This window comes from Gopherus evgoodei, chromosome 1, assembly GCF_007399415.2.
Source record: "Gopherus evgoodei ecotype Sinaloan lineage chromosome 1, rGopEvg1_v1.p, whole genome shotgun sequence".
NCBI lineage: Eukaryota > Metazoa > Chordata > Testudines > Testudinidae > Gopherus > Gopherus evgoodei.
Genome location: NC_044322.1, coordinates 78,827,816 through 78,849,773, shown reverse-complemented (window position 1 = coordinate 78,849,773; position 21,958 = coordinate 78,827,816). Strand labels below are relative to the sequence as shown.

At 42.7% G+C, this 21,958-nt stretch overlaps 1 protein-coding gene across 3 annotated transcripts; it reads right to left on the bottom strand.

The window, feature by feature from the left end:
- Positions 1-1,118: 1,118 nt before the first annotated feature.
- Positions 1,119-20,381, bottom strand: ACOD1 (aconitate decarboxylase 1). Of its 3 annotated transcripts, none has more exons than XM_030551453.1 (5): positions 20,112-20,381; positions 9,256-9,417; positions 7,794-7,883; positions 5,061-5,266; positions 1,119-3,508 (listed from the first exon to the last, which is right to left on the bottom strand). In XM_030551453.1, exons 1-5 carry the CDS (start codon positions 20,136-20,138, stop codon positions 2,557-2,559), a joined length of 1,437 nt encoding a protein of 478 aa, XP_030407313.1. In that variant the 5' UTR covers positions 20,139-20,381; the 3' UTR covers positions 1,119-2,556. The 3 variants fall into 3 exon arrangements, with proteins under 3 accessions (XP_030407313.1, XP_030407322.1, XP_030407327.1); XM_030551462.1 differs by lacking the exon at positions 20,112-20,381 and adding an exon at positions 12,248-12,322; XM_030551467.1 differs by lacking the exon at positions 7,794-7,883.
- Between the last annotated feature and the right edge of the window lie 1,577 nt (positions 20,382-21,958).

Below are 21,958 nucleotides of genomic sequence, written 5' to 3'. Positions count from 1 at the left end.
CCCAGTTTCTTTGTTGTTGGGGCAGGAGGAGTGGAGTGTTGTCGCCCTGGTTGTGTGGATGAGGAACTGTGGGACTGCTTTGTGACAGAGATGTCTCACCATCAGGTCGGTGGCGCATGCTAGACAAGGGACATGGGCACCAACTCCCAGTGAATGGAGAGAGGTTGGGGGTTGGTGTGTGTACTTGATGGTATGGGTGCCCTTTGAGGGCTTGGAACACCAATTACATATTCTTCTCTCTCCACTGTTGAAGAGCAGAGCTAATTTTGAATCCATTAGGAGTCCATCTAGATGCTGCTGAGCTGAATTCATGTTGGGCCAATGGTGCACCAGCACCTGGGCTCCCCTACTACAAACTGAAATCACTAAGAGCTGAAATCACTAAAAGAGCTAAGCTTACTGAGCTGAGATCACTGAGTGCTGTGTTAACTAGTGGGAGAGCCTGAAGACCTATCGCTAAGCGGCTGGCAGAGCAGAGCAGTTTGCAGCACATAGGAGCAGCCCACGGAACAGTGAGCGGAGTGGTTTGCGGGAGCAGCTCACAGGTTGGCTGGAGGAGCGGCACAGGTGGAGTGGAATGGAGCTGGTTGCGGTGAAGGCTGCAGCAGAACTCCACGGAGAGGCGGAGCAGTTGGCCCCTGGCCCATGTAAGGTGCCCCTTAACACCTCCCCCAGGCTGTGGGGGGAGGGGAGAGAAACTCTGCAGATAAACTTTTGAACCCTGGGGTGGTACTGACCAGAAACAGAGACTTTTGGGTTGTTGGACTTTAGGGTGATTGGACTTAAGACCCTAAGGGGGAAAGGACATTGCCAAAGGTACTTGGATGTGGGTTTTTTGCTTATGGTTTGTGTTATAATTCTGTTTGTGGTGTTTCTCCAACATGATGCTGCATTGTTTCCCTCCTTTATTAAAAGGATTTTGCTACACTCGGACTCCGTGCTTGCGAGTGGGGAAGTATCGCCTCCTAGAGGCACTTGGGGGGGTGGTATGTAATTGTCCCAGGTCACTGGGTGGGGGCTCGAGCTGGTTTTGCACTGTGTTATTGAAACGGAACCCCTGGATACTGAACCCGGCTCTTGTTGCTGCCAACTCAGAGGGGCAGAAGGGTTACACAAAATTGAAACATCACAGAAAATATTATATTTAGTAAAAGCATACAAATAGTTACAGCTTTTAAAAGTTGTATTACTATAGACATATTAACATCCACATCTTTTCAAGATGTAACAGTAAAGTGAAGAGCGTATCAAATATTCCTCCTAAACTAGGCTGATTTTAAAATGTAGATACCTAAATATGCAATCTAGACTCAAATGCTATTACAGGTGCCTAAATATGGCTCTAAATGCCTATTTTTAGATTCTCAAATATGCAAATTAGTCCCTTAAAGCGGAAAATAAATGGTGCACATGACTTCCACAGTAAAGCACAAGCTCCATTAAGCATATGAACCAAGATATTATCCATCAGCCTGCATTGTCACGATTACTGACTTAAAATATACATTTCTATACGGGAGAAAGACAAATCTGATTTGATAGACTTCAGTGTAAAATGTGCAAGGATGTATTAGTAGCAGTGTTGTTAATTTAAAAATATTTAAATCTTGATTGTGTCCTTTTAAAAGTGAAAACCCCCTCTAAAACTTTCCCGTTAAGTCCCTGTCAATGATGCAAGTCTTGTGTAATGACAAGGGAAGCATCCTAAGGATACATTCCTTAACAAGTCTGGTCAGCTACACTGTGGCTGGAGAAATGTGACTTGACTGATGTTAGGGAAAGTATAGAGAAAGCAACCTCAGAGTTACAAAGAGCCAGTGCCACATAACTACGAAACAAGAGTGTAATTTTCAGCTACAGTAAGAAACAGATTGTCAAGAGTGAGTCCTTATGTTTTTAGAGCAGCCAAATATGGAAACTAAAGGAGTATCTTATTGTTTACCTTTGATGTAATTGTCAACCTGGCTTATACAAGACCAGGTTTGATGGGGAAATTGTGATGTTTCTTGGAGAATACCAAGCAAAACAACTTTGGTGTCAAGGGTTTTTTTTTGTTTGTTTTTTTTTTTGCATAGATGGAATTTTTATATATTTTAGCTATAAATTGCTTATTCTCTACCTGACCTTCTGTCAACTGCTGCCTTCCCAGAAGCAGTGACTGCCCTATCCCTCCAAAATTCAGGTCTGCACTACCAAATCCTCTAATAGAAGCAAGATATTTAGAAAGAGGCTTTTGTTTCTGGCACCAGGATAGCAGAGAACTTGGTAGCAGGAATCCTACAGCAGCAGTGGTACTTTGTGGAGCCTGCAGACAACACTTTTCTACTAATGGTATAAGGATAATCAAGGGGGACACTGCTAGCACAGGATCTTCCTTCCGCCTGGGGCAAGACACAGCTACAGCAAAACACAATCTTTGTAACTAAAGCCACAATACTGGACTTAAAATGCTGCTTATGTTACAGGAGTGCAATATGATAGGAGTTCACTATTCCAGATTTGTTTTAAGCGCATAGGAGTAACTGAGGATATATGTCAATAAATGTCAATTATTTTTCAAGGTAAGCACATTTTTGAAAGTACTTTGGTTGACTGTGTCCCTTTTAGAAATGCACTTAACACAAAACAGTCTTCTACTTTTTCTAAATTATCCACAGTCTCTATAATGCCTTCTGTAGCTTCCACTGAGAGCACACTGGAAGCATTGGAGTGAAACTTTTTCTTCAGATCTTCTGTACTCAAGGGTTTCCTCCAATGTCCATAGAATGTATCACAGCGTTCACTAAACACCTTGCCATCCTGAAGAGTGACATTAACCTCACAATAAAGGTTATCAAAGCTAGGCTTGTTATCGGCAGGATGCTCTAGCTTGGTTTTGCTGAGCAGCTCCTTTAACTCTGGCCTAGAAATGTTCTGATCGCTGAATGACTGAATGGAGATACTGCCATCCAGCAGAGCAGTGCATGCAGCAAACTGGAAAGAATGCCGGGCTTCATGTTCAGAGTTAGGGAAAGGTCTGTTCACGTATCTAACATCTGGGACTTTGACAACAATTCTCTTAATTCTACTAAAGGGAACTGAGTCATCACTCTCCACAAGGTACTTCCTCAGGGAAGAGGCTGCATCTGCCACCCAGTGTGTTCCAAGATGAGCAGGAAAGCGCTTGATGGCCACATCTTGTTGATCCAAGAGCCAGGAATAAGATTGTAAAGTTGGCAGAAACCGGGGGTTATAATCTGTATAAAAGGCACCCAACCCTGACTCCATGTCCAAGATCTGTTTGTTTCCTTGAAGGCCCAGTGACGTTAAGCAAGTTGCTTCCAGGCCATGCCTAGCTGCATTGCCAATGTGGAGGGGTTTGGTTTGTGTTGCTGCATTAGCCATTGGGGCACCTGCATAAGAAGCAGCAACAGCCAAAGCTGCTTTACATTTAAACTGATCAAGTGCTAACAATTTAGCAGTAGCTGCTGCACTCCCTATGGTACCAACCACAGATGGTGGATGAAACCTGAGAAAACAAAAAACAGCTCTTCATTACCAGATTTCAGAGGGAGAGACATGAATTTTAGGAAATGACTCCTAAGCACCTCACCCAACTCCTACTACCATCAGTAAGAGTTGGATCAGACCATAAATCAACATATATTTAAAAGCTCAGGGTCCAGTCCAGAAGTCTAACTCCAGAGAAGCTCTATTTTGCCTAGATGTTGAACGAAAATGCTGTGTATTATTATTAATGCAGAGGCAAAGCTCTTCAGAACCTTCAAACACTGTGGAAGGAGTGAAGTTCTGTTGTGGGGTGGAAGAACACAAAGTCATTAGGGCAGACTTAATGGCTTTGGACTAGATTCACCAAGGTACTGAGGTAGCTAGCTGCCTCTTTAGGCATCTAACCAAAATTGAGGACCACTGGCATTCTCAAAAAAAATTCTGCTCAGATGTCAACTTACCTTGCAGGCATCTAAATTTCCACTGGCAGGCATGTGAAAAGCCAACTAAGTCCTGACACCACCAACAGCTAATTAGCTGCATGGAGCCTTAGTGCAAGCAGAAGCCCCAAGGCCCTGAAGCAGACTTCTCAAATCAGGTCTGTCCCCCCATACAATCTTGCCAATGGGGTCCAATTCTGTAGGCATTCTCAGAACATGCCTACAGGCTTGGATCTCTCACGAAAAAGTGTGTCCATCTATGTCCAGAATATCAATAGCCCAGTGCATAGGGCAACACCTAAGTACCTGCGTGAATGTGGCCCTTTGTGACTGCTTTATCATACACCACTAACTCTCCTACTCCATGTGTAGTGAGCAGCAAGAGAACTCTAAGGCTGTGGTAGCAACAGCAAAGCATACATCCTCATGGAAGGGAATTTTTTGTTCCTGAACTGCTTTGAGGCCATCTTCAGTCTATAGCATGTTTACTCTGGGATTATACTGAGCCCAAGGTTTGTCCTAGGGAGAGATGAATCCTCATTTGTGGGAGCAAGCGATGGTCTTCTGTTTGCATATTAAGACCTGATGAGATGCATTCCCATGTCCGATTAAAACTGACAGACTGAGATTTTTCCCTCTAGCATCGTTCTTTTTTCACTATTTTGAATCAATATAAACGCTAATGGAGTCTTTTCAAATGTCACACTGACTGCACAGCAAACAGTGCCCCCACACTAAAAAGACAATGCCATTTATTGTGCTTCTAAAAGGCAAAAATTACAATAGAGTGTTTTTGTTTTGTTTTTAAAGATTGGCTTCAGTTCTTGTTTTTTGAATTTCTGGTTGGAACTGCATAGAAAATGAGATTAGCCATGCAACTTTCATGACTTTGAAACCTGAAGTGGAAAAGATGATAGTGACCAGTTGGCTCTAGCTATGAAATAAATTAGTTTATTAAGACTTTGACAAAAGTGTCACAAAAAGGCAGTTCGGGAGAGGTTTTTGATAGAGTAATTGGAGATTGGAAGTGAGCATTGTTTTCACCTCTTAATCTTAATTATATTAAAAAAATAAATACATACAGCATCTCCATTTAATCCAAATACTATATATCAAATATCCTTTACGTACCTTTTTGGAACATAGCTGGCTTCGTTGGAAAAGCACATCAATCTGCCTTGTACTTCAATCCCTACATTGAAAGCTAAGAGCAGGTCAAGGCCAGAGAATTTTTGCTTTTGAGGAAGGACTTCTGACAGAGCAAGCAGAGCAGGAAGCACAGCCCCAGATGGGTGTGTGGCTGGATGCCATGTATCATCAAAATCCATTGAGTGAACCTTGTGGGAAAGAGAGAGGCCTTGATTTGTAATCAGAGAGTCACTGTCTGCCTGACAAGATCAACTAATCCCAAATGAAAAGATTTTAACTAAATATAAATAAACATTGAAGAATTTAATTTTCTTTCAGGACAATTCATTTTTACTTATGCTTTCTTTGTATTGAGCTATGCACAAAAGTGATAATGAAAAATTAGAATATTATAATTATACTTTGTGGAGAAGGGAGCTTGATTTCACCAACTTTAAAACAATATAACTCTAAAGGTTTGTCTACTCTAGAAAGCTTTGCCGGTTTAAATATACAGGTATAATTTAAGCAGAAAAAAAAATCTTTGTGAAGGCATAGTTATAAATTACTTATACTGGCATAGCTTATTTTGGTTCAGGAAGTGAAATAAGCTATGTCGGTATAAGGATGGGATCCACATATACCAGTATGAGCTCTAGTGTGCAACAGTTATATCTATAAAAACTCATAACCCTAACTGACATAGCTATGCTGGTAAAATGTTTCTAGTGTAGGCCAGCCCTAAGTGACAACAGAAGTAGGCTTATGAATGCAAACATGTAATATAAATATTACATACCAAAATATTATTTCCATTTCAAAACACTTGAAAGTTAGGAAACGTCAGATTTACAGTTGCCTGTGTAATCCTATTTCTGTCCCTTTGTGAGTTCATTCTGTGCACTGAAGGAGGCAGAGTTCTGGTAGGAGAATAGTATGTGACCATGCACTGGAAGACTCTATCATTTTTATGAACAAAGGCTAGAATTAAAATGGCATGGGCAACTGTAAATCTGGCATCTCCTAGCTCACAAATGCTTAGCTTTGCATTCAAACAATGTAGCTTTTTCTGTGTAATTGCTTAGGTTTTGGGAAAAGGAAAAGGTGGAAAAAAAAAACCTGTTATGTGTAACTGTAGCAACCTCCCCAACTTGTATCATCAGTGGGATTTCAGCTCCTCACAACAGATTTCAACCACTTGAGCAACAGCTAGTACCAGGAGAAGGCTGTTATCCCAGTGTTAGGATGGGCCACTGGCCCCGTAGGGTCATGTGCTGCATCCATGAGGGCATTTGGGGCTGGGGAAGGTCCAGCACAGTCTGGCCTGGTTCCTCAACCCCACTCCAGCTGCCCTGGCAGCTCACAGGTGTTCCCAGGTACAGTTTGTGCTGTTGCTGCTGCTTGCATGAGTCCTGTACTTTAGAATGTTTGTGTCGTCAGTTGTTATTCTGGCAGGCTGCCAAAGTTTTCCCTCAGGAACTTCCACACATGGAAAGGATGTTTTTAATATTTTATATCTCAGCAAAACCTGGATGGAATATAAGGGACAAAAGACACTTTTCTTGCTTGTGGGCTGTTACCTTGCCACATTCCAAAGGCCTGCTGCAGACAAAGGCTGTATTAGCCCATCTCAAGAAAGGTGGCAAGAATCTTTTATAATGGAATATGTCAGGCAGTCCAAATACAGGGGTCACTACCAATGCCCCCTATCATTATGGTAACACAGAGAGCCTGTCAGGTCCTTGTTGTGTTACAGTAGACATTGTAGACATTGTTCCTGCCCTGAAGAGTTTTGAGGTCAGCTATGAAAATATCTTGTCCTAATGGGAGCTGAAGGTTATGCCTTATGCTACTGGTAAAGCAATTTTCCTTTGATGTTCAGTGAGGTCTTATGTTTGACCTATGACCTTGATGAATGAAGGAATTATCGTATATAGGATTTGGATGTTCTGAATGTATTAACTGTCAGACTTGAGTACTTTCTAGATCAGTAGGGGTGCTAAGTGTCATTTCAAAAATAATTTTTCCTCCATTTCAAGTGAGAGGTCTGATTTGACTTATGACCTCATTGTCACACTAGTTTGGGCATTCCTAATATACCATTTCCCCAGATTGGCATCTTCACTAGCTTTGCATAATTCAAAATAGGTCTAATTCAAATCTGGTATAAGTAGAATGCCATTAATTTCAGACTGGGTCTGAATTTGGGCTAAATTTCTGAGGAGCCAATCATTACTTACCGATAAAATGAAGTATGTACAAAATATATATTTTTCTCAACATGTGTGACTAAAGATTAGGATATTTTCTTGTATATATTTGTGCTTGCTATGATACTGTGTGTGTATATAATGTATTTCTATATTATTGCCTGCTATGTGTGAAATCTGGATCTCACTGAAATCAATGGGAGCTAGATTTTTTTATGTGTGACATGTAAGTACAGTGCCTAGCACAATGGGGTCCTCACCTTTGATTATGGCCCCTACATACTACCACAATACAAGTGTCATAAGATGGACACTGAAGTATCCTACTTCACCCTTAAAAATTGGTCCCTGGAATAAAGTTGAGGCACATTGGTGGACAGTCTAGGGGAGTTTTACAGTGGCTGTAAATCTAGCATCAGCCACAAGGATGAAGTAAATTAACAAATGTAGTGAAAATAAATGTAAAATATCACTGCATATAGCATATAAAAGCAGATGTAGAATAGAGAAAGAAGATGTTTCTTACAGCTACTCCGTTCACAAAAGCTGCATACAGAGGAGGAAGTCTGAAATCCGAGTGACCCCAAACTGTGCTGGATGCATCTGAATGGTAGATCTGGGAGTAATTTGATATAATTTACTGCAAAATACTGAACTCAAGCATAAGACAATACATTGTGCCTCACTTTTACTGTTTTCATTATTTACAAGGCAATTATCTTTACCAGCTGTTGAGATTAAATCCATGGAATAATCAGAATAACCAAAGGGTGCAGAAACATAGGGCCAGATTTTGATCACAGTAACACTAGGGTACACGCAGAGTAATTTCCTTGAAGATTAGAGGTTTTTTTGGTAATGGCGTTAGTTTTAGTAATGTAGTTAATCTGCATCCATACTGCTGTAACTAACATCAGAATCTGACCTTTTGGGACTGAATTTGCACCCTCCCATGGGAGAGAAAAGCCCCAAGAACATTGCCTCATTGTGACTCCACTACAGTGTTCCATCAGGAGATGTGGTGAGAAAGTTTGCTGTCCTGCAAACTAAACAGTGGGACCCACCCTTCTACCTTGTAGATCTCAAGGGATCAGCAGGAGGCCAGGGCCATCAGTATGTAAATTCTGTGCCTCCATAGTGTCTCTAGTCCTTGATATCTCCATCAAGCTCCACTGCCCACAACTCCCATGGTCTTTCCCCATCCCCTTGAAAGACATTCCCCCATGCAAAGAGTCTCTGGGAAAAATTAGAGACTCAGGCTTTTCCTTGCAATCTCCCCTGGATGCTGGGGTGAACAATGTGTGGCCTCCTGCTTCTGGACAACTTGCACCACCCTTGGCCCATCAAGTCCCTGTCCCTCCCCCTACATGGATCCCTGAACCACCAGAGAGACCTCCATGGGATTCAAGGAAAGGACAAAGTGCCAGAGAGGCAGCTAAGCGCCAGTCAGCTTGAAGGTCCTTTCTGCACACAAACTTCTGGAACACAATCCTAACTCACCATGGTCTTCTAAAATAAAATAGGTCCGAACCACCTCTCATTTATGCTAGGAAGTGAAGTGCAGTGTTTCCCTTGTGTAAGTGAAAGGAGATTGGAGGGGAACCAGAGCCAAAGTTTCTATACAGCAGAATATTATGTAATAGAAATGACTTTAACAATGTTGTGTATTTAATATTCCTGTATACTGTGCATTATAACATTTTAGAACAGTCTTCTTAATATTGTTTGTTTTGCTATCTCAGATGTGAGAGAAAGGACCTGGTAGGTTATCTAGTCTATGCTCTGCTTGCTGTGCAGGGATTTACCACATAGCATACTTTCTAGGGCTTTGTCCAGCATAAGTTTAAGTAACTCAAGCAATGGAACTTCTCTACCACCATCTAATAGAGCTCACCACTGGGAATTTTTCCTTAATATCTTAAATTTACTTTTTCCTCAATTTTCTTTTAGCCACAACTTTTCTATAATGTGAAGTTCAAGCATCTTACTTTACTGTATTGTATAACTTTGTGGAAGACCTCTGTGCTGGTACCCAGCAGCCCCACTCCCAGAGTATCCAGGATCATCCGTTTGCTTCTCTGAATGACTAGATCTGTCAGGTGACTCGCATTCAAACCATGGATAACATTAGCAAAATTTTCAGTGACGGTCTGGGGAAAAAAATAGAGGTCTTAATTTAAAAGAAAACATTAAACATCTCCAACATTTTATTTCTACTAAATTGTTTTGCTTTTATTCTTTCAAGTCTAAAATATGGCACTTTTAATGTTCTGGCTTTACTCACCAGTAATTTATATTGCCTCCATCACTGTGTAGATGACGGACTTACACAAATTACATAAAGTCAACCAAAGGTTTAAGTTAGCTGAGCTTTGATTCACTTCCCCTCTTTTCCAGTGAGCATATGGGAATGTGTTTATTTCTCTTTCTCCATCTCCTTCCAACACCCACTCTTGCTTCCTTCTTTCGCTCATTGTCAAACTTCAATGTATGTTTGCAGTGTTGTTGTAGGCATGCATGTCCCAGGATAATAGAGACAAAGTTGGAGGAGGTAATAACTTTTATTAGATCAGCTTCTGTTTGTGCAAGTTTTGAAGAGCTCTGTGGAGCTCAAACGCTCATCTCTTCCACCAACAGAAGTTGGCCAAATAAAAGATATTACTTCATCCGCCTTGTCCCTTTCAAATCCTTTAGTTAGTTATTTTTATTAGGTGATGGGTTTTATTGTGAGGAAGTTATGGAGAAGAAATAGAAACGTAATCCTTGAGGAGATGAGGCACCTGCTTTCATTCTCAGTGCGCCATAGTGGTTAAGAGAACCAGTTGTGATGGCCACAGTGATTCATGCAAAGTCTGGATCTGTCAAACTAGAACATAGTTGCTTGGCTAGCTTTAGATGGAAGGAGAATTTTCTAGTAGTTGTTGGTCTTTGTACATCTAAGAACAGAGAGTCTGTAAGCCTGTGTGCCATCTTTAGGGCAGACCTTTCAGTTGAGGGTGAGATTATGATGTTGGCTGGTTCCCCCCCTGCCACCATCCCAGAAATTGGTTCAGTTCTCCCCTGTGCCTAAGCAAAGCTCAGGTGCAGGACAGACTGTCAGGGACTGACAGGGATCTGATGTCAGCATCCTGATTTTGCTCTGTCCTACCTCGGCATAACTTTAGGCTGCAGGGGGAGTAACTTTAACAGAGAATCAGGTGCAACAGTACCTCACTCCAGCATATCTCCTCACCTGACCCCTTTGACCTACACCTTACCTGCCCTCAGCCAACAACACCTCTCCTGCCCACAACATGGCCCCTCCTCCATTTATGCCAGACAATGCAGCTTTGGTGGAGAAAGTGTCATTAGTGGGTGGTGGACCCTGTGCAGGAGACAGCAAAGCCCCCTCTGCCTGCTTTATACCAGCTGGAGGTTCTCCCTACACCTAGTGAATTCTCCAGAGGGTTTCTCTGGGGTGTCTAAGTTCACTTTGCACTGCATAAGCAGAGTGGAGCTTCCAGTCCATCATCTCTATCTTGCCCAGGTTTAATTTGAGTCTTAATTCAGGTGTTAATCTGGTTCTAGCACTGGGAGAGGTAGGAGTTGTTTGCATTTCCTTCAACATCCCAAGCAGAGATTGGCTTCATCCAGTTATTGTTGGGACTGAAATCAGTGACACTTCACAATCTCCCCCCAGTGTTAACTTGGATTGGGGTGAGGATAGAACCTTGCGTGATACAAGAGGTCTTGGCATGGAGGTGCAGCTGCCCATCAAGAGCCACTTGATCAAAAGCATCTCAATGCTATTTCAGTACTTCAGACAGACATTCTCACATTACGATGTACACTTTTCATAGCAGGATCAATAGTTCTGAAAAAATGCACTTTATCAGAGGGACAGATGCTCTTCATAGTTTCTCTTATACCCAGCTGCTTACACTGCCACAGATAGAGTGCAATGGAAGCTAGTGCACACATGGCCGCCTGAATTAGAATTTACAATGCTGGCTGCAGTATAGACAGACCCTAAGTCACTCGGACATTGTAATGCTGAGCAGAGCAACATCTCAATACCTTTAAAAATCTGGGCCTTAGTCTCTGTGCTTCAGTTCCCCATCTGCAAGTTGGGATGAACAGCACTTCCTTACCTCACAAGGGTGTTGTGACGATAAATGCATTAAAGACAAGTGAGGTGCTCAGATACTCTGGCAACAGGAGCTATAACTACCAGAAAGATGTGAAACTAGTTTGGTGGCATCAGTCCAGATCTTGGAGGCCAGTTGTCTGTATCACAGGAACCATCATGACAGTTGGTAGGAACTGAGCCCCTGTTGGTCGGTCTTAGTAGAAAAGGCCAGTGATAAAATGCACAGACACTTTTCAACCCTTGAGGTGTTCTTTCCAGAAAAGGAATGATATTGTGAGGGTGTTGTGGATGGGCTTCCATTGCTACTGTCTGTGGTGACCTGATGTTTTGAGAATAAATAGCATACTTCATTCGCTGGGCTGGTACCTTCCCCAACCTGGTATCTCCCAAGAGTTATAATCACTAAAAATACTTTTAAAAGGAAAGGTGAAATATAATGCTGCAAAAAATAGTTCTGATTTGAGTTCTTTGTTTTCCAAGATGGGTCTAATTCACAGCACAATGATTAAATCATTCAGTTGAGCAGAATTCCCCAATATACCAACAAAGCAAAATCCCCCAACAGCCGCAGCTCCCTGATTACTCCTCTTACCCATGGTCTTTTCAGAAATCCATGTCTTGGAATAACAGGATTCACTCTGGCTAATATGTTGATGGAACAAAGAAGGAGAAAATCACAAAGATTTGATACACAAGTGTATTCCATCTTTTCTTTTCTTTGTTAAAGAACATAAGAACCCAAAAGCAGATGAACTACAGGCCCCACAACAGCCTACTGAAGAATGTACAGTAAAGATACAAAAGGTTAAAATGAAGACACAGACTTAAAATGCAGAAAAACAAAGCAATACCTTTGCCCACATGTTGCAATGGATGACAACTAGTCCCTGGAGTGAAGCTATCAAAGGAATGGCAATGGGAAAGCTAGTAGGAAGCTCTCTCTCTATATAAGCAGCTCTGGGCTTCTGTACTTGTCACCATGACCCAGCCACTTCCTTCTCTACCCAGAAATTCCCCCCTTTCATAACCTCCAGCCTTCCTTGACTAACTTCCTCCACACTATAAATTGCTGAGACTCCTGGTTACAGCACTGTGTGGGGCAAGTTCATTCTTCATGTGCAAATTGGCATATGTTACATTGTTATATGGGCATAAGAGTATAAATTGTGGTAATTTACGCTTGGAGCCCATGGCAGATGTCAGTTAATGTGTGTCGGCCTTATCCTGATCTCACTTCCACCAGCATAAATCATGAGTAACTCAACTTGAAAGTAGTGCAGTTACATTACTGTCAAACATGTGAGAGGAGAATCAGGTCCTGTGTGTGGCACAGTCATAATTTACATAATCTTGCAATGTTTTGTCCTGCTATATTCCTCTGTCTTTGTACTTTATGTAACTTGGTACTGTGAGCTTTGTGCAATTAGAAGCTCAACCAGAATGTTGGATTAAGACAGCTGTTTGCATTTAAACTACCCTTTTGCAGATTGAGTCATCACAGTGAGTGCAGTGGGGATGGGTATTACTCCCTTGCACCCAAGTGGGCTGCTGCACCCCAGACAAGGATTCCTCTCCCCAAGTAAGGGCAGGCATTGTTCATTCCATAGATTCATAGAGGTATAGGATTGGAAGGGACCTCAGTAGGTCCTCTAGTCCAGTCCCCTGCATTTAAGGCATTTAAGTATTAACTAGACCATTCCTGACATCACCCCCTTCATAGGTTCAACCTGGGTAAGGATCTCCAAGTTTCTACAGGAGTCCTGCTAATCAAGGCTGTTCAGAAGATGGCTTGAATAAAGGCATCTCTTGGCTGCCCTGGCCAAACCAACCAGTCTTGCTGACTTTCTAAGCTGCACTAACTGGTTCAATACCAGTGAAAGAGGATGGCTGCTGGCACCTTGTCCTCCTGCAAATCTTGTCCAGTGGCTTCCAGCCATTAGGAATCCACCACTTGACTGCAACATTTATTTACTGCAGTATTCATTATCATGTCTGTGTGTGGCATTTATTTACTGCAGTATTCGTTATAATGTCCAGTGTTATTACAGTTTATGAAGCAGAAGTTTTCAGACCATCCTTTCTTCAAGTGGAGTCAGAAAATCTGAACCACAGTGGAATACAATTTGTTTTATATGGGGTACTTGATATGATGTGGCATTGCAAGTTAAAAAGGTTTTATAAAGTAATTAAGGTGAACACCCCAGGACACTTTTTATTACATTACAAATGTACAATGCTGAGCTATAATGGTATTATAAATTACTAGAAATCATTAAAAAAGCAACAATACTGAATGGTGACACTTAATTGAAACAAATATGGTTACAAATAATTTCTGAACAAAACGAAGACCAGACTCTTTCATAAACAAAACCCTTATTTCTACTAATTAAAAGTATAGGAAATTTAAAGTGAAGTCTTGACTGATATATATATGAACCATTGCTGGGCTCATTCATGTAGGACTGATGAATATATTTGTGATGGTCCATGCCCCTAGGGTCAGGGCAGCATGGCATAACAGCCAGAGTCTGTAAAGCAGCCCTTTGGTGCAGGCAGTGTGGCCTGGTGGCCAGAGTCTATAAAGTTGGGGTGTCCACCAAGTGGTGTGGTGGCCCTGATAGGGGGGCCCAGACCCACCCAGCTCCTCTGGGCCCCAACCTAGGACCCTAACAGTGGCATAACAACTTGCCACTGTCTCAGCAGGGGGTCCTACTGAAATACACTGAGTTTTCCCAGGTGGGAGGTGTAGTAAGAGGAGGCCCTAAGATATAAACCTTTGTATCAGAGGCCTGGTATGAGGCCTAAGGCCTGAACTAAAGTAATGGTCAAGACTTTGCTAACATAAAGCAAATGAAGCTGTGAGCCAGAGGCAGGCCCTGCTCACAGAAGCTGGCAAGGAAAGGGCTGATGCTGCAAGAAGATACATACCTAAAAGGTACTGAACACTAGATATCAGAACATTCACATACTTGTACATTCCACACAGATAATAAGGAACAGACTAACCCATCCCAATGATGGGGGCAAAAGGGTAATATGATGGATAGAGTTGTTTTGTTCCAACCAGCATGTACAAGGTGAGAGGCGGCACCTTACTTCGTAGTGGGGTTGCACCTCAAATACGTCAGGAGTGATGTGTACTGTTTGTACCTGTGTATAAGAATGCATCCTTGGGGCGGTGTCTTTGTCCGGCCGAGGGAGCAGTGGAAAGTCCCGCCACTGACTGAGCCGAGTCCATTGCCAAGAGGCACTTTCTCGTAGTATGCCCTGAGTTGGACTAAGAAATCCACAGGGAACTGCAGTTGTGTCCATAAGGCAATAAATCTGGCCGACGTGCCTTCATACCTTACTAGACTCTGTGGTCATTGGGGGTTCTCTTCGGGTCTGCTGCATCAGCTATCTGCGCAGAGCTGGGGCAGCACACAGAGGGAACACACGCATGCAGCCGAGTGATACCAACAAGGAGAGAGCGGAGCACCACACCGGTAGCATCTGACAACATTTCTAACAGGAGGTACCACTCCATCACCCTCCCTGGGCCACTTCTTACCAGAGTCTGCGTTAGGGTCTTCCATGAGATGTTGGGTTTTCTGTGGTCAGCAGGGCCGGTTGCCTCTGATGGCTCCTCCAGTCACCAGGGTGAAGGTGGCCCCACAGCAGCTCTTATTCCCAGTGCAGTCAAGGGATGTGGCTGATCCTCCACAGGTACTTCCCAGACAAGTCCTTCCCCTGCAGCCTCCAGCTCAAAATGAGCTGGGCTCCCTCCTTGTATACTGCTAGAGCATTTGGAGCATGCCCAGTCTCGCCAGGGAGGTGGGACTTCCACTGTCAATAATATGGGCTTAACCCTGTCTGGGCCAGTGCGGAGTAAGCAGACCCCATCACAATATTCTTAGAAAAGTGTAGCAAGTTTTGCTTGAAGTCCTAACTTATGCATCATGTGCAAGGTCAGTGAAATCTGGGACTGCTTTTGTTCTAAGTAACAGCAGTGTGTTTGATGAAGGAATATAGTTTGTTAGTATTTTTTTTAGGGCTCCAAACGATTAAAAAATTAATTGCAATTAATCACAGTTTTAATTACACCATTAAAAATATTTTCACTGTAAAAAAATGTAAACAAAATATAGTGCAATCTACAAGTCGAAGCATGAAGGGGCATATGAATGTTTAGCATATCTGGCATGTAAATACCTTGCAACGCTGGCTACAACAGTGCCATGGCGAACGCCTATCCTCACTTCAGGTGACAATGTAAATAAGAAGGCAGGCCGCATTATCTCCTGTAAATGTAAACAAACTTGTTTGTCTTAGCAATTGGCGAACAAAAGCAGGACTGAGGTGGACTTGTAGGCTCTGAAGTTTTACACTGTTTTGTTTTTCAGTGCAGTTATATATATAAAAAAATTCTACATTTGTATGTTGCACTTTCATGATAAAGAAATTGCATTACAGTACTTGTATTAGGTGAATTGAAAATACTCTCTTTTGTTTATCTTTATTACAGTGTTTATTACATTATTTTTGTAATAAAAATAATATAAAGTGAGCACTGTTCACTTTTTGTTCTGTATTGCAACTGTAATCAATGTATTTGAAAATGTAGAAAACATCTAAAATATGTATAATACATTTTAATTGATATTCTAGTACTGTTTAACAGTGCGATAAAACTGATGAATTGTGATTAATTTTTTAATTGAGTTAATTTGTGTTTCTGTTAATTGTTTGAGATAACTGTGATTAATTGACAGCCTTTTTTCCTCTCCTATACAAAGAACACATGACTTTCTTTTGACTAAAGGGAAACAACAAAACAAAAGAATGAATACATGTAAAGTCACAACAGTGTGATGTCCCCTCTGTAATGCAGTGCATCACTTCGGCCCCTATAAAATGACAGCTGCCTCTGTAGGACTGAAATAAAAAGCCAGAACATTATCAGCCTAAACACACCAGAGTACACCTCAGTCCTCCATCCGTCCCATGGGCAGCGGCAGCTCCAGCACCAGTGCTCCAAGCGTGTGCCTGGGGCGGCAAACTGCAGGGGGTGCTCTGCTGGTCCCTATGAGGGCAGCATTCAGGCTGTCTTTGGCGGCCTGCCTGTGGGAGGTCCACCAGTCCCGTGGATTCGGTGGTAATTCGGTGGTTGGTACGCCGAATCCACGGGACCGGCAGACCTCCCGCAGGTGCGCCGCCAAATCCGCAGGACCGGGGACCTCCTGCAGACGCGCTGCCAAAGGCAGCCTGCCTGCCATGCTTGGGGTGGCAAAAAAGCTAAAGCCACCCCTGCCCATGGGCCACTGAATATGATGAGGAGTCCTTACAATCCTAACATTGTACCTTGCAAATCACATCACCCTACTTCATCTAACTGGACCAGTCTCATTTTCAAAAATTAACAAAAATTATCAAGCCAAATGGTAACAAAGAAATTCTGTCAGCTATTCATGGTGGCAGAAGACTGAAAAAGGGGGTGTTATGAGGATTAAATTAACACAATCCACACCTTTCTTCCTCTTTCAATTCCCACTTTCCTGCCAGGAATATCCAATAAAATGTAAGAGCTTGAATTAAATAAAAAGGTCATTAAATTTAAATGTGTGTCGTTCTTTTCTTTCTTTTCCTTTTGGCATTTTTAATCCCCATGCTCTTATCTCATTTTCATTCTTTCCATCTGGGATAGAGTCTGATCTAAGTGAAATTCTAGCTTCCACTATGGCCCCTTTCTGGCCCTGTGCCAGCACAAAGGGTGTTGACTAACAATAAAAGCCTCACAGCCACATGCGGGAGAATTTCCCCAGTGCAGTCACTGGGCAGTTCTCCTCATGACTCCAGTGCAAGGGCATGCCATGGTCATGAAGGGAATTCTTCATACTGAACTCGGATGACTAGTCCATAGGAAGCCCTGGGCAGGAGAAGACCATAAAGTAGAGCCACTCCTGACTGTTCTCATTTATGCTAGGGAAGTGGTGTGCAAACTTTTCCAGTCATGTCCCCCATTATCATTGATACAATTTGTCATGCCCTTCCCCTCTGGGACTGGATCCACAGGACCTGCTGCCAAAATAGTGGGAGTAGGGTAAAAATTTCAACAACGTGGGAGCGGGTATTGCGGGGCAGGATGGGAGCAGGATTAAAAAATATGATCCTCCCATACCGCTAACAACACAAATGCTCTGGCCAGCAGCCACTGTTCTCCAGCAGCCACTGTTCTCCAGCTGCACAGCTCTGAAGGCAGCAGTGCCGAAGTAAGGGTGGCAAGGGGCACTAGTAAGTGCTGTGAAACATACAAATATCAATTTTGTTTTTTAAAAGGGACAAGGTCTTATATTTCTTCATGGCCTCCCCCCCTCAAGAAACCCTTGCCCCCCCCGCCCCCTGAGGGCATGCCTCCATTTGTTCACAGCTGTGCTAGGGAACAAAGCCCCAAACTGGGATGGTGTAAGAGTGTCAGCCACCATTGCCCCACTTCCCGGTGAGCTGCATCTTCTGTGCGGTGTCTCTAGGCAGCACAGCACAGAATCCCAGCTTGTGGATGTATACTAAGTGTAACTCTATAGACTCTCAGAAGGATTTTACAAATGAAGGTAAGTATCATAATCTACAGCCTATAAGGCAATATTACTGCACAATACTTTCAAACATCTGTCATTTCAGGCAAAGGGTGAAATTTTTCCCTGTGCAGAGGCTTGTACAAGGCCTATACCCACTTAAGCTCTCGAAATAGGGTTTAAATGGGACTTAAGTGGAGCATAAGCCTTGTGCTAGCCCTCTGGCACAGGGTAAATTTTTTCACTGGTCTCCAGTCACACTGATTTCTGATATAACTTACCTTCCTTCTGTAAGATCACTGGTAGGATACATTGTTGAACACTTTGAAAATAATGACTTCAGTGGAGTTATACCAGGAACAGATTTAGCCATTTATGTGAAATGGACTTTTAAACCTTAAGTGGCACTGTGCTATATAAAAGTAAATTACTTGCAGACTGACAAAGGCAATCTGACATAAAGGAAACAGTTCTGAGTTTTGATTGAAAATTGCTAACAAGTAAACAAACAAGTGAATTAAACTGCACTAGTTTAATTTCAGCTTTCAACAGCTATACATGAGTCACATGCTAATTATAGACCAGGGATCTGCAACTTTTGGCATGTGGCCCATCAGGCTGCGGTATGCCATTCCAGGCCAATGGAGCTGCGAGAACGGCATGGGCAAGGGATGTGCATGGTCTCTGCTTCCCACAAAACAAACCAGCCATCATCCTAGCCCTCTTACCTGGGGTTCTTCAACCCAAAGACTCTTGTAACTTTTACTTGTGCGAGGAGGTGTCAGGAAATAAATCAGGGGAGACCACGACCGTCCACCGATAAGATGGCTGGCACAAACGACAACACAAGAGTTCTTTCACTGAAAGCTAAACTTACTAATTCAAGCACTGACACACATCCGCAACAAGTAGTAAAACACCTCCAACCCCTTGATAATTACCAAAGCTGAGTGTGGCTTAGAGTGACACAACCACTGCCCATCTGCCCTGGGGAACAGAAGATGCATCCAGAGGGAGAGACCAGACCCAAAGAGTCCCCAAATGTGTCCCCTTATTTATACATTAGTAATAGAATGACATGTCCCTTAAGAAACCTATTAAGTAAGCAGTTTCAATGATCAAGCAAGAGGCTCCTTCTGATTATTCAATAATCAGATGTGAGTTTTCCAGAACTTGCAGCCTTGAGACCTCAACAGATATTCCTGGGGCATATCCTACTCTTTTAAAACGCATGTATCAGCAACTTCAACACAATTCTTATCAGAAAGGATGCGGGGTCAAGCTGCCCTTTTGGTGACACCCAAACACACTCTCCCTCCTGCCTTGGTCAAGCTGAGATTGCTGAATGGCCAATTTACAGCTTGCTGACTAGGCCATCTTTAACAATAAGCCATAGTGGTTCAAGCACTTAGCTGGTTTGCCAAAGTCTCCCCGTACAGCCCGAGATTGGATTCCCCTGACGGGCTGTGTGTGAAAAGTTGCCGATCCCTGTTATAGACAGAGACTTTGGGCTGCCCATGTCCCATAGTTACACGTCTCCTACTGACATATATTTTTCTTAAGCAGCTTACTCTTCATTTTACCACTGCTGACTTAGGGCTGAACAATGCTACCAGTTACAAAACGTACAGTCAGTGGGAACTGCATGTAGATAATAGAGGCAGAATCTGGCCCCTGAATCTTATGCTGTAACAGGGTCCTCTGCCCACCCCTCTTCCTGGGGCCCACTGTCTGCCCCAATAAAGCACAGAGAGGCTTCTCCTTCTGCAGCACCTGTGGCTTTATTTACACCATGTTCTCCCACCACCAGTGATATACTATATACAGCTTGCAGGTCTGACAATCTCCTCTCCTACACAGAGTCTACCCTCAGCCTGGAGACTGACCTTCCCCTGGTCATTCCCCCTTCTTCTGGCTGCCAGCCAGCCTTTATCACCCTTCAACCCCTCAGGCCCACAGGTGCAGCCAGTTCTAAAGGCCAGGCACCAGATTTCTGCCCAGCCCCAATCTCTTTCCCCTGATTAGGTGCCCTTGCACCAGCACCCTTATTTTACACAGTCAATTTTGCTTTGCCCCAGGACACCTACCTATAGGGTGACAGATGATAACTCCAAAAATTGGGACGCCTGCAGGGCGAGTGCCTTTTAATTGTTACACTCACCTGGCATGTCAGTGTCTTGGACAGCATTGGTGGCAGGCCCTTTAGTTGCTGATGGTCTTCAGTGGCCTTTTGCAGCAGCTAATAAATCTTGCTGCCAAAGAAAGAAGTACTCACTGCTTTGTGAGGACATTTTAGCCATGGTGTAGGGGTAGGAATGTTGCCACGCTTAGGCCTTCTCCTCATGTACAGTCTCTGTGAATGATCTAAAATAGTTGTATTAGTCTATAGTTAACAAACTTACAGCTATAAATCCTTGGATTCTTTAATTCATATCACGACAGGCCTTCCGTTTTCACAGTAGTACAGGAGAACATGCTGAGTTAGCCTACTCAAGCAGACAACCGCAGAAGGGAATAGCAAAAGAGGCACCCGCCCTGATTACACCACAAAGGACCACCTGACGTGTTTAACTTTTGAAATCATGTAAAACGCTGAAGGGAAAATTCCTCTGCTTGTAGCTCTGTTACTCACTCAGTTGCGAAACTGAAGACAACTGAAACAAAATCTACAAGTTATTTGCAAAATCTGAATTTCCCATTTCCAACTTCTTCAAAACAAATATCAGAATCACCAGGCCCTATACCAGTAAGTGTTTACTGAGGTCAGTGCAATAAATCCAGGACATGTTCTTCTCCTTCCTCTTTAGAAATAGCACATATGTATAAAGAGGTAATCTTTCAAAAAGGATTTAAATTTACAGCTAGCACTAACTATGAGATAGCGAGTGCTAATTTACAGATGGGCACTAGATGTGGCTGTAACATTCTGTGCATAGCATCTTGCCCAAAGGGGACTGAGTAATAATCTCAGCAGATTTAAGACGGTATCATGAACTGGATATCTGGTTCTCACTTAGGAATAGAGGAGTGTTTGAGATGAGCCAAAGAGTGCATTGTTGGACTAACAAGAGAACCCATTTAATGCTGTTTATGGAACAGTATGACTTGCCTTGAGAGAACAATGACTGACAACAAAAGGTGACACCACAATTCCATGAAATTCCAACCCAACCCTGTGAAAATCTTACCTAGTTAAACTGTTGCACCTGATCATAATAAATTACTTCCCCAGTTTCAGCTATGTATATGGCCTTTTCTTGATCTTCTCTAAAGAAGGTGCAGATAATTAATGTTAATTAGGCCTAACTCTCTTTGAATCAAGTCCTAACTCTTTGTTAGTCTTAAGAAATACACTGACTAGTATCAATAGTAGGTACATTGCTGAAGTCAGTCTTTTAACGTATGCTCTAGGTTCTGGTCCACTGAGGACAACAACAGTTATTGAACATAAACATTTTCTCAATGAGATGCCAGAAGCAGCTCCATGTACAATATACAGCCTAACACCATAAAAGCATTACAGGCACTGTACATTGCGGTCTGTCCAGGGACACTCAAGTAATTTGAGAAAAAGAAAATTTGTTGCTGTAACCATGTCTTTGTGGGTCACAGCTGAGAACACCAAACAGGACAAACTGTGAGAAATAGGGCAGCTACATCCCAAAACTGGCAGTTATTTTTCAATAAGATATACCAAGCCAGCAATAAAAGTAAACTTCTGTCTCACCACACCGGCTAACAAGAAGTCATAAAAGCAGTTTCCTTAGGCATTCCAGTCCTTGTATCACCCCCCCAAAAACAATGGATTTAAAGGTGAATGGTTCTTTACAATGAGTCTCATCAAATAAAAGGTTCTCCTGTTCCCAAAGGACCAGCCACACACCCAGATCAATACACAACTCAGATCTTACCCCAAAATCATGCTCTTGGTAATCCTTTAGTATCTAAAACCTAAAGGTTTATTCATAAAAAGAAAGAAAGAGAGGTGAGAGTTAAAAGTGGTTAAAG